The 12,275-nt window shown below is 40.9% G+C and overlaps 1 protein-coding gene across 1 annotated transcript in view; it reads left to right on the forward strand.

Annotated features, from left to right (window-relative positions):
• Window positions 1-9,180: 9,180 nt before the first annotated feature.
• Window positions 9,181-12,275, forward strand: part of GALNT5 (polypeptide N-acetylgalactosaminyltransferase 5) — a 49,239-nt gene continuing 46,144 nt past the window's right edge. The window contains exon 1 of the mRNA XM_026492767.4: window positions 9,181-11,144. Coding sequence (XP_026348552.2) covers window positions 9,700-11,144 — 1,445 coding nt within the window. The 5' untranslated portion in view covers window positions 9,181-9,699. The remainder of the gene's footprint in view (window positions 11,145-12,275) is intronic.

A 12,275-nucleotide genomic window follows, 5' to 3' on the forward strand; every position in this document is an offset into this window, starting at 1 on the left:
GACTTCAGTTCTCACCCCTTCCACTCCAGCGTCTCTCGCATTTCTACCTATGCCCCACACTCCAGGCCTAGGATCAATTTCAGGTCTTGGCTCTTTCTGCTTTCTTCACCTGGAATCTCTTCCCCTGGATGTTTTCATGCACTCCCTCACTTGGTTCAGGTTTTGCTTAGATATTCTCTCTTTAAAAAGCCTGCCTGGTTTATATTCGTTTTCATTTCTCTCTGTTCCCTTTTATTTCTCTCTCTGGTGTGCATCAATACCTAATATTGTGCTTTTTGTCAGGTTATTTCATTGTGTATCCCCCACTAAAGTGTGAACTACAGGAAGCTGGAACCTCCTCTGGTTTAGTCACTCTTGTATTCTCAGTGCCCAGAACATTGTGGAAAGGTCACATAATGTATGATTCCATTTACATGAAATATCCAGAATGTTGGTAAATCCATAGACACAGAAAGCAGATTGGGTTTGCCAGGGACTGCTTAATGAGGTAGGTGTCCTTTTGGGATGATGAAAATTTTTGGAGCTGGATAGAGGTGGTGCTTGTACAACACTGTGAATGTATTAAGTGGCACTGAATTGTTCACTTTAAAATAATTTTGTTATATGGATTTCACCTTAATAAAAACAGATTCACTTGAAGCCCACTGAAGAACTGTTAACTGGCAAATCTAAAAGACTATTTTTAGAATATAATTGGCTTAACTTCTTAGATGCCTCTGACCCTGTTAACTGTTTTCCATTCTCTCCTCCCTGGGATCTTATGACATTATTCTTGCCCAGCCTTCCTGCTCTCTATTCTTTCTCATTCTTTTTTATTATACACTTCTTCTACCTTCTTTATATGAGTTTCCCAGCCATTTTCATGGCTTGTGCTCTCTGCCATAGTAGAGTAACCTTATGCATACAATATTAAATATATGCTTATGACTCCACAGAGGCCTTGAGCTCTGGCTTCTTTCCTAAAATCCAAGCCAATCTTTTTTTTTTTTTTTTTTAAACAAAGGGCATCTCTAACCAAATATCCATTGGCATCTGAAACTCAACATGACCAATCAAACCCTTCACGATCCTCCACACACTTATTTCTCCTCTGCAGTCCTCATTCTCAGCAAAAGCCAATGTTTCTCCAAGTGTGGTCGCCCAACACAATTAGCCTCAGTAGGGAATTTGTTATAAATTACAAGTAAATTCTAGGACTTACTCCAAACCCAGTCAATCAGAAACTTTGGGAGTGGGGCCACTAGTCCTCTGGGTGATTCTGGTTCATGCTAAAGTTGGGGAACCACTGGATAAAAATCTATTATTCACCCAGTCACCCGAATAGAAAACTTAAGTTTGTTCTGTACTCCCTGGGTTTATTCCATATTCCTTGTCTCATTAACCGAGAAATTATAATTGATTACCAAACCCTCGTAAGCATTGAGTTCTGTTCCCTCACGCCTCCCACCACTCCTCCCTTTCACCCTTTTCATATATTTCTAAAGCCTTCACCATCACTCTTGGATAGGGTTCCTGGCACAATCTCCGCCCTGGGTCTGGGTCTGGAATTCCTCCCTATTCATAAGGTGAATTCACATACAATTGTCGCAGGGATTTCTTTTCCTTCATTGTCAGTGGTTCTTGGTCATGCCACTTCATAAGAATGAAGAGGTAGACCAGCTGAAGAGTGGTGGGCAACAAGGCTCCCAAAGAGGGAGGGGACCTGAGAGGGTTGCCACCAGTTTCTAAGTCAAAGGGGTTTTATGGGCTTGTCAATGGGCTTTTTAAATCTGATTAACCCTACATGTGCCTGTCACCCAGCCAGGTTTTTGTCATCTAATTATCATGTGGGAAAGGGTGGAGGGCTCCTTCCAGGGTGGTGTAAAATCCTCTTAAGTGTGGTTTCCTCTTAGGGCGGTGCCCCTTGTCCCTGCCTGAAATTGTTTCAACTGTCTTTCATTACAATCTTCACCACCAAAAGCCTTCTCAATCACCCACAACCGATCAGTTGCTTGTTCACTTTTTTCATTTAATATTAATATATTTGCCTCTGCCATTGAACCACTCCAAGTATGGTTCTTGGTCCACCTGTATCAGAAGCATCCAATAATCTAATTTAAAAATCTAGATTCCTAAGTCTTACATCTGACCTCAAAATCTCTGAGGGTAGAAAGTGGGAATCTATATTTCAACCATCCCTCCCCATGAGCTTTTTGACACACAAAAAAATTGAGAACAACTACACTAAACTATGAGCTTCAGTTTCTTTGTTTTTCCAGAGCCTAGTACATGGTAGGTACTCAATAAATATTTGTTAGACATACACACACACATACACACAGTTTCATATATATGTATATACACACACACACAGCATTCAAGTATAATTAACACACAATGTTATATTAGTTTCAGGCATACAACATAATCATTTATAATTCTATACATTTTTCTATAATAATTCTATACATTTTTCAGTGCTCAAGATAACTGTACTCTTAATCCCTTTATCTTTCACCCACCCACCTCCCCTCTGGCAACCACCAGTTTGTTCTCTGTATTTAAGAATCTGTTGAAAAAATAAAATAAGATATAGACAGAGGAGGCAAACCATAAGAGACTGTTAAACTGTGAGTTGCTGGAAGGAAGGTGGGCGGAGAATAGGGTAACTGAGCAATGGGCATTAAGGAAGGCACTTAATGCAATGAGCACTGGGTGTTATACGAACCTGATGAGTCACTAAATTCTACCCCTGAAACTGATACAATACTCTATGTGAACTAACTTGAATTCAAATAAAATCTTTAAAGAAAAAAATAAGTCTGTTTCTTGTCTTTTTTTCTTTCTTTGTTCATTCATTTTGTTTCTTAAATTCCACATATGAGTGAGCTCATATGGTATTTGTCTTTATCTGACTGACTTATTTCACTTAGCATTATACTCTCTAGATCCCTCATGTTGCAAATGGCAAGATTTCTCTTTTTGTGACTGAGTAGTAGTCCAGTGCATGCGTGTGTGTGTGTGTGTGTGTGTGTGTGTGTGTGACATTATCTTTGTCCACTCATCTATCAAGGAACACTTGGGTTGTTTCTATGTTTCGGCTGTTGTAAATAAGGCTGTAGTAAACATAGGGGTGTATATCTCTTTTCGAATTAGTATTTTGTTTTATTTTGGGTAAACACTACTGAGTAATAGTGGAATCACTGGATCATAGGGTAATTCTATTGTTAATTTTTTTTGGGAATCTCCAAACCAGTTTTCTTTTTTAAGGATTTTATTTATTTATTTTATTTGACGGAGAGAGAGAGAGAGAGCACAAGCAGGGGAAGCAGCAGAGGGAGAGGGAGAAGCCGGATTCTGCTGAGCAAGGAGCCCAATACAGGGCTAGATCCCAGGACCCTGGGATCATGACCTGAGCAGAAGGCAGACATGACCAAGTGAGCCACCCAGGCACAGCCCCCCGCCCCAAGCTATTTCTTACAGTGGTTAACCAGTTTGCATTTTCACCAATAGTCCACAATAGTTCCTTTTTCTCTACATCCTTGCCAATACTTATTTCTTGTGTTTTTTATTTTAGCCATTCTGACAGGTATAAAGTGATATCTCATTGTGGTTTTAAATTGCATTTCCCTGATTAGAGATGTTGAGCATTTTTTCATGCCATCAGCATGTCTTCTTTAGAAAAATGTCTGTTCAAGTCCTCTTCCCATTTTTTATTGAATTATCTGGTTTCTCTTTGGTGTTAATCTGCATATATTTCAAGCCCAACATGTTTAAATCTGAACTTCCCATTTCTCTCAAACTATCATTGTTCTCCCCACTTTCCTGTCTCAGTTAGCAGAGCCCTTAGAAAACACCTTGAAGTATTTTCTTTTTTTCCCCCCAAAATTCTAATTAACCAATATCAATGGCTCTGTTAACTTCATATTTGGGTTATAAGTCTTGGGGTCATTAACAACTTGAGCTTTAGGGGCTTCTCATTTACTTTTTTCTGACAATTAGCACAATTCTTTGTCCAAGCAAGATACTCAATTATTGTTTTTCAGTTAAATTTATTAAATTTTTCCTAATCAAAATAAAACATTAAAATGGCCAGGGACCTATAAGATAAGCACAAATGTTGGCTTGGTTCTACTCTTCAATTATCAGTGAAACCTGAGGTCCAGCACAGTATAATGTCTTTTGAGGAAGGTCTTGCTTTCTTTAAACACAGGTTTAACTGATGGTGATTTACCACAACTAACATGGGAAATGATTTTCTTTTTCTTTCTCTTTTTTTAAGATTTTTATTTATATATTTGATAGAGGGAGTGCTCACAGGCCTGGGGGGATGGAGAAGGAGAGGGAGAAGCAGGCTCCCTGCTAAGCGGGAAGTCTGACACAGGGGGCTCTATCCCAGGACCCTGGGATCATGACCTGAGCTGAAGGCAGACACTTAATAGACTAAGTCACCCAGGAGCCCTGGGAAACCCTTTTCAAGAACAAATGTCTAACAGAATATTACAGCAGCTCTCCATCTGTGGGCCTTAGCCGCTGAGGCCATTTCTTAACCAGCTTCCAAAACTTCTAAAGAAGGAGACATACACCAATGCTTAGATGGCTGCCAGAATTTATAGTCAACCATCTTCTTTGGAAGAACTGGTTAAAATGGAATAAGATTCTGATTTGTATTTTTAGTTTACTAGTGGATTTTGCAATAAATCCAGCCTTTAAATTTTAATTTTCAGTCTTCTTTCTTTTTTTGTGGATTTTGTTCACAGGATGGTGTTATCCTGCTAAATACATTTTTTTTTCTCAAAAGAAATTTTTTTGAAGCAAAAGAAATGACCATATTAAAATAAGAAAGCAAAATGATTCATAATATGTCTTTGGCTTTCCCATTTGAATTTCTCGGATGAATAAGAACTTCATTCCATATTGTCTTTAACTAGAATACCTAAATTTAAATCTAAATTCAAATTCAGTGATGCGTCTATAGATTATCATTATTCTACATAAAAATGCATTTTTCTTTTTATATCTTTTGTAATCAGGGCTAAGCAGTTGAGTAAAAATCATAAAAGAAAAAAGATATTAATTAATTGGAATATACTTATATAGTCAAGAAACAGTCAAGTACCCTGAGAGAGTAACTTTATTGTAAATCCAGAGAACTAGAACCAATACTTCTAAGATTCTATATTTCTACTGGGGAAGTTTGAGGCTAGAAATAAAAACATGTTTATTAATCTCCTACAATTAACAATGAGGAGGATTCAGAGATATTTGCCATGGAAGCAGCATAAAGGTTCAGCTACACAGAGCTGTCCTGTTGAACAGTCTATGATCTAGTCTGGGAGAACCTAGTGGCAGGCACTCAGTAAATTTTCAATAAATGGTTGCTATTAATATGATTATTTTGACAGCAACCAAGTAAAAGAGAGCCCCCCCCCACTGATATACCCATTTTACAGAGGAAAAAGCTAAAACTATTTTTATTTTTTTACTACACGGTGGAGTCAGAATGAAAATTAGAATAGCACCTCCAAAAGCCTCCCAAGGATTACTTCATAACTCAAGATTTTTAGACGGATATCCACTCCAACTAAGTATGTATAGATTCTTAAGAAATTTGAGCAGCTGAAGCTACCATTTGGGATGACAGCCAGAAGTATCTTAAATAGTCAAGCTACCTATAGATTTAATTTTATGCTGGTAACATGGAAATTAATACAACTGAAATAAAAAACAGCACCATTTACCTATATGAAATGTTATCTGTTGGATAATGTGTGTATTGACTTCCATTAAATGTAGAATTTCTTAATTTCTTTGTTTTCTATTTCTTTTTATCCACACTTTGTCATTGGTATGAACATCATGTGTCCAGACAAGGGAGGAAAAAGAGGAGATATGTATAGCTGCTGGGGGGCACCAGAAATTATTGCTGGGTTCCTGAAGATCATAGCATTGGGTCTGTAATGTAGTTTATAACCAACTTTTGTCATTACTATAGAGTCTTATAGACTCACCAGGGGGGGAAATGGGTAAGTGGCTGGAAGAGGCCTTTAGAGGAGCTCTTTCATGTGTGATCATAGCCATGATCATGTCTATTAATGACCAAGTCAATACTTTAGATCAAGTCTGCCAATCCACTCCTTCTGTAGCAAGGGACTAGGTCAATGTTTCTTTTCTCTCTTATGTAGTCTTCATAGCTTATTCTGTATACTATACCAGCTAGAACTCAATACTAAGCCAGAGTTAATATGTAACTTTACCTACAATAGATAAGCCAAGACTCTCTTTTAATTTTTTAAAAAATTTTCCCTCCTGTTGCAAGTGATTTATGTTTTGATTTCAATGGACAGACCAGAGAGAGAGAGAGAAAGAAATCATTGTTCTTAGATTAAATAAATATAGAAGACTCAGGATATTTTTCAAGCAATGTTTTAAAGCTGTCAAGATTAGTAAGGATGTAATAAGTGTTGACTTTTCTAACAGGAGTTTGAGTAATTCCAGCTGCCATTTTGGGGTGGGGATGTGGTTGGACAAGACTTAAATCTTGGATAGTAAAATATTTCAAAGCATTCTATTTTCATATTTAAAGCAATACTGTCGTGTAAACCACATATCCATGATACGAAAAACGATTTCTCACTTTATTTTGGAGCTTGGATCCTAAATAGTTGTGCTACTTTTTATGTCAAAGGTGTTCTATTCAGTGGAGTTTTAAGGTCATTAGGGAGCAGAAACAAAGTTACCTCCTTCAGTGTTTTGGGCATATAGTGAGTTCTTAGTGAACAACTGTTCATTGATTGAATCCAAAATAAAGGAATTAGGAATAGCAAGCCAAAAATAAAATACTCAAATATCCTTCTTGCCCTGTTGCCAAAAGCATGTTAGTCATCAGTCTTATTTGATTTTCAAGAAGAGCCGGTATGCTGTCTCCCACATGCACCCCACACTCTTATCACACAAAATACCAGCAACTATATTAGAGGCAGTGACTATACCGTTCAATATAACAAGAACTTTACATTGTTTTCTCTAATCTTTACATTCACCTGCAAGGCAGAATTTATTTTCTTCTTTTAATCACAGAGTAAACACACAACATTAACTAACTTACAAGATTATACAGCTAGAGAAGCAGTACTGTGTGGCATTTAAGTACATGGACTCTAGCCTCACACAGTCATTTATTCCAGATCCAAATCCTCCTTTTCTACTGCAAGTTGTTTCAGCTTTCTAAGCTTTGTTTCTTTGATAACAAACTGATAGTTCTCACTGTATTTTCGCTATTGGGTTGTGTGGAGATTGAGTGAGATACTCAATGGAAAGAGATTAGTAAAGTGTTTGGGACATATTGGGCGCACACACACACACACACACACTCATGCCTACTAATGGCAGAGCCCGTGTTTCCAGTCATGCTTGTTCTCAGACATTTGTGCTTCCCCTCATGTACAATAGTCTGTCTTCACTTCTGTGATTTTGCTAATTTAGCTGCCTTTCACCATGCAACTAATATTTCTTCTCTCAAACCACAATATGAGCAGAAATGATTATGTTCTCATTCGCCCCTTAAGTCTAAGGATGGTTTCTTCAAAAATTATTCATGCACCCCAAAACTACCCTAGGTCCCTGTAGAATCCAGTAGATTATTGTCTCATATTAATTATCATGCACTGTAAATCCGCCTATCTGTCTGTACCCACCAAGAGAGTGTGAGTTCTCCAAGAGAAGAACTATGTCCTTTAATTCCATATCTCTCAACGCCTAACACAGGACCTGAGCCATAAAACACAGCAAACACTGGAAAGGTGGATGAATCACAGCAGGCAGGAAATGACTGAGCTACCAATGCTGTCAGCCATGTGGACAGTCCAAGCTGGAGTGAGCAGGCGCGGAATAAAAAGGAGAATCGGGGATTCAAGAAACATGTTACCATAGCTGCATTTAGCTGGCTTTTCTTCTTTGGGGCAAGGTGCAAAGTTAAAGGCCAAATGCTACCGAAGATAATGCATAAGTATAGAGAATTCAGAATTTGTCCTTCTTCCCTTCCCAAGTCTTTAGGAGCCTAAATTTACCTGAGAGCAGAGACGCTGTGCTCCCCCTAACTCTAGAGTAGTAAGTGGCATTGCCGTCTACAGATGGCTCAAAGTCCCCAGGAGAAGAGTGCTGCTCAGAAGTGCTTCTCAAACTTCATGGACAATGTTCGTAACAGGTGATGTTAAAACGCAGATTTTGATTCAGTTTTACTCTATCTGGGTGGGAATTTCACAAAAATTATGAGCAGTGTTCAAAAACAAACAAAAAGTGTGGGGTGCCAGGGTGGCTCAGTCGGTTAAGTATCTGCCTTTGGTTCAGGTCATGATCCTGGGGTCCTGGGATCAAGCCCAGGGGCAGGCTCCCTGCTCAGTGGGGAGTCTGCTCCTCCCTCTCCCTCTGCCCCGCCCCCTGCTTGTGCGCGCGCACTCACACACACACACACACTCACACACACTCTCTCTCTCTCTCTCTCTCTGTCAAATAAATAAATAAAATCTTTAAAAAAAAAATAAGAGGTATTTTATTCTAGACCAGTGTTTCTCAGCTTTGGCTGTACATTATAAAGACCCGGGAAGCTTCTTAAAAGCACAACACCAGACCAACTGCTCTTGCTGCGCACATCCCCCATCAGTCAATCAAAATTGGTGGTGAGGGGGGACTTCTTTAGAATGGTTCTAACAGGAAGTCTGTGTGGGGGCCACTGCTCTGCCAGCGTCCCAGGGCCTCCCCAAGTCTGGTCCAACCCCTAGGATACATGCAAAGTGTTTGTTATTGCTCTGTGACAAGGTAAGTACCAAAACTGAGTAAGCGTTTAGAAGCTTTTACAGCAATATGACAAATTAAGTTTATGTCTAGTCAATCTAATAATAAAAATAGATGGAGACATTTAAAAAAAAAAACATTGACTTTTAAAGAAACGTTCTGATTCCCACTCAAGGAAAACTGCTGAATAATTAAACACCCACCTCTGGTATTGAGATCATGCTAGACCCCTTCTTTAAGCTGTTGCCTCTCAAAGCTGAAACACGAAGATCTGTGATTATTTGCTGGGCCAGAGGGTTCAGAAACCTGGGCACAACAGGGTTAATGAGCAGGCATGGGGTAGGTGGGGTTACAAACCAGGAACACATGTCCTCCAAGTTTTCTTTCCCTTTAATTGCCCAGAAAACACACACACTCTCACATAACACGGAAGGTGAGAGCTGAATGAAGTTTTCTGGGTAATGGCTTGAAATGTTTTCCTTATGAGAAGTGGTGTTGAGTTACAGCGTGCAGACGGAGCGCTGGGAGGAGAGAAGTGGCAGCCCCAGCCCGGCCCCCACCTTTTCTTGGGCTTATAGGAAGGTGGACGTGGGCTCGTGGGCTCGGGGAGACAAGTGATATGTGGAACTGTCTGGTGGCTGGAATCGACGGCTCCCCGAGGGACCGAAGGGCAGTGTTGAGCACGGTTTAGCCAGGGGCCAGCCCAGCAGGCACAGATGCTCCGCTGTGAAATGCCACGCACGCAGAGACTGACGGGCAGTAGGAGCTGAGCTTTCCCCCTTGCACTGCTGTTTCCTGCTCTGTTCAGGGGAGGGGGCACTTTCTGGCAACTCTGCTGCTGCGGCCGCCACGGCTACTTCAGCTCTCACTCCATCCAAGGTAAGCAGGCTCCAAGGGAGGGTAGGTTGCAAGCGAAGCCTCTGCACCATGAACAAGATTCGAAAGTTCTTCCGAGGAAGTGGGCGAGTCCTGGCATTTATATTTGTAGCTTCTGTCATCTGGCTGCTCTTTGACATGGCAGCTCTCCGCCTGTCATTCAGTGAGATCAACACTCGGGTCCTCAAGGAAGACATCGTCAGGAGGGAGCGGACGGGATTCCGAGTTCAGCCAAATGAATATCCTTACAGTAACATAGAAGAAATGAAGCCCCCACTGAGGGGAGCTGGGAAGGGCATATGGGGCAAAGAGAACTTTAGAAAAACTGAGAAGAGTATGCTCAAGGTTGAGGATGACTTGGACCAAACCCAGAGGGAAAGAAAAAGGCAGAACGCCCCAGGAAGGGGCAAGGTTGCCCCTTTGTGGCATCCTGGGTATCTACAGACCCTTCCAGTGACTTTTACCAAGCAGAACACAGAAAGGCAGGACCTCAGATCTGAAGCCTACTCTCACCACATAGCCAAGCAAATGAGAACTCAGGGGGCTCAGAAAACCCCATTCATAACTGCAAGAGAAACTCAATTGGCCAAAATCTCTGCACACGTGGGACCTGTCGGTATAAACCAGGAGGCCCCGAAGAGTCATAGTCTCGGCAGTGACACATCAAAACAAGCAGCTGAAAGAAATCCAAATGTGACCATCAGTCCTAATCCTGACAGATCAAAGCAGCGATCACAGGCAGTAGCAAATGAGAGGACACACCCTGCCAGCCCACTGTTGCCAAAATCCAGGGAAGCCATAGCCTTAAATAAAACTGAGACGCAGAGCAAAGAACTAGATTCAAATAAACACGGAGCCAATAAGAGCCTCCCCTTTTCCAAGTTTATTGCCAATTCAAATCGCTCAAAGAAGCAATCTATGAACGAAGCCCAGTTGGGAAGCTTGCCGAAGGATGATGGAGCCAAAGTGGCTGCTGGGAAGAAATCCAATTTCTCTGAAAGCCACGTTGTGATTATAACCAAGGAGGAGGAGCTAAAGACAGAAACCAAACAGGCCCCCAATCCTAAAAACAAAACTGTGCTCCCTGTTGTACTGGGTGAAAGCCGAGGGAAACACACCTCCGGGAATAGAAGTGAGACACCTTTCCCCCCAATTGCTCTACAGAGAGCAACGGTATCTCAATCCCATCAAGCCTTAGCAGAGAGGCTAGAGCCAGCAAGAATCAACTTGACCGCCAAGGCCCAACCTGCAGAACTCAGCCGACATCATATAAAAGCCTTGTTATCTGAAGAACGTGGAATGCACCAGGTGCTAAAAATTGACGTGACACTTTCTCCAAGGGACCCCAAAGCTCCGGGCCAATTTGGACGGCCCGTAGTCGTTCCCCGTGGAAAGGAGAAGGAGGCAGAAAGAAGATGGAAAGAAGGAAACTTCAATGTCTACCTCAGTGATTTGATCCCAGTGGACAGAGCCATTGAAGACACAAGACCTGCTGGGTAAGATCCGTTTCTCTTCTCTTTCCTCCACCTGAAGTATTTTGGCCCTTCTCTAGAGAAGACTTATTTCTAGGTGATTTTGCATGATTTTTGGTCACCTAGAGAATTAAAGCAACATTAATCATGAGATAGAGTCCAAATAGTCTCCCACACCGAGAAAAGTCCTGCTATAGCCTACCCACTGTGTGCTCTCTCTACACTTAACTTCTCTGAGACTTTGGCTCTCACCCCTGTTAGCTCATGCTCCATTCCTTTCCTCTACTGAAAACCTATTGAAACTATTAGATGAACTTAATTCCTAATAAGGTAGATATGAACGGTAGAACTTAAAATGTAATTCCATTAAAATAGTGACAATGACATGAATTCCCAATTTCAGAACTTTATTAGCAAGTTTGTCAGGGATATATTCAGGAAATGAGCACAAAGAAGGTGCCTTCTAGGCCTCCCTGGAATTATATCTTAACCAGCAGAATTCTGCCTAATCTTGACTAATGATCACCAAAACAGCAAATGAAGAAATGACTTTACTCCCTAAAATTTAATATCCTTTGTAGATGGGATGGTAGACATTTCAGGAGTTCAGTTAAAGAGGAAACATAAGGTTGAAAAAGTCAATCAGTTAATAACTTGCAGCGCCTGCAGGATGTGTAAGAACATATGAACAACCACTTATCTGTTTAGAATTTCACCATTTACAAAGAGCCTGCACACACATCACGGGAACTTCACAAGAGCCCCAGAAACGAGCCAGCAGATATTATGGGTTCAAATTCATAGATGAGGGCCCTCAGAAATCATATCACTTTCCTAAGGTAGCACGGCCCTGAAGCAGCCCAGCGGGCCTTCATGAGCCAGTTCTTCAGTGAATTAAAGTCCTGTAACTACGTCACCAGGAGGTCCATCAAATCACAAATAATCTCATCTGATTCCAATGCAGTTTGGTTCCTGGTTCTTTTTGGTCCCCTCCTAAGCGAGGGTTCTTTGTAGCCGTATATTCATTATCCATTAATTGACAATACAGTTCCACGTATGCCTTGATAGTCAATTCCTGAGCCAAACAATGTTCGCCTGGAAGTTGAATTAGGGAATGTCAAGATTCAGACTTAGCACCTGTGGTATGTAAGCCGA

This window comes from Ursus arctos, unplaced genomic scaffold, assembly GCF_023065955.2.
Source record: "Ursus arctos isolate Adak ecotype North America unplaced genomic scaffold, UrsArc2.0 scaffold_1, whole genome shotgun sequence".
NCBI classification, from domain to species: Eukaryota; Metazoa; Chordata; class Mammalia; order Carnivora; family Ursidae; genus Ursus; species Ursus arctos.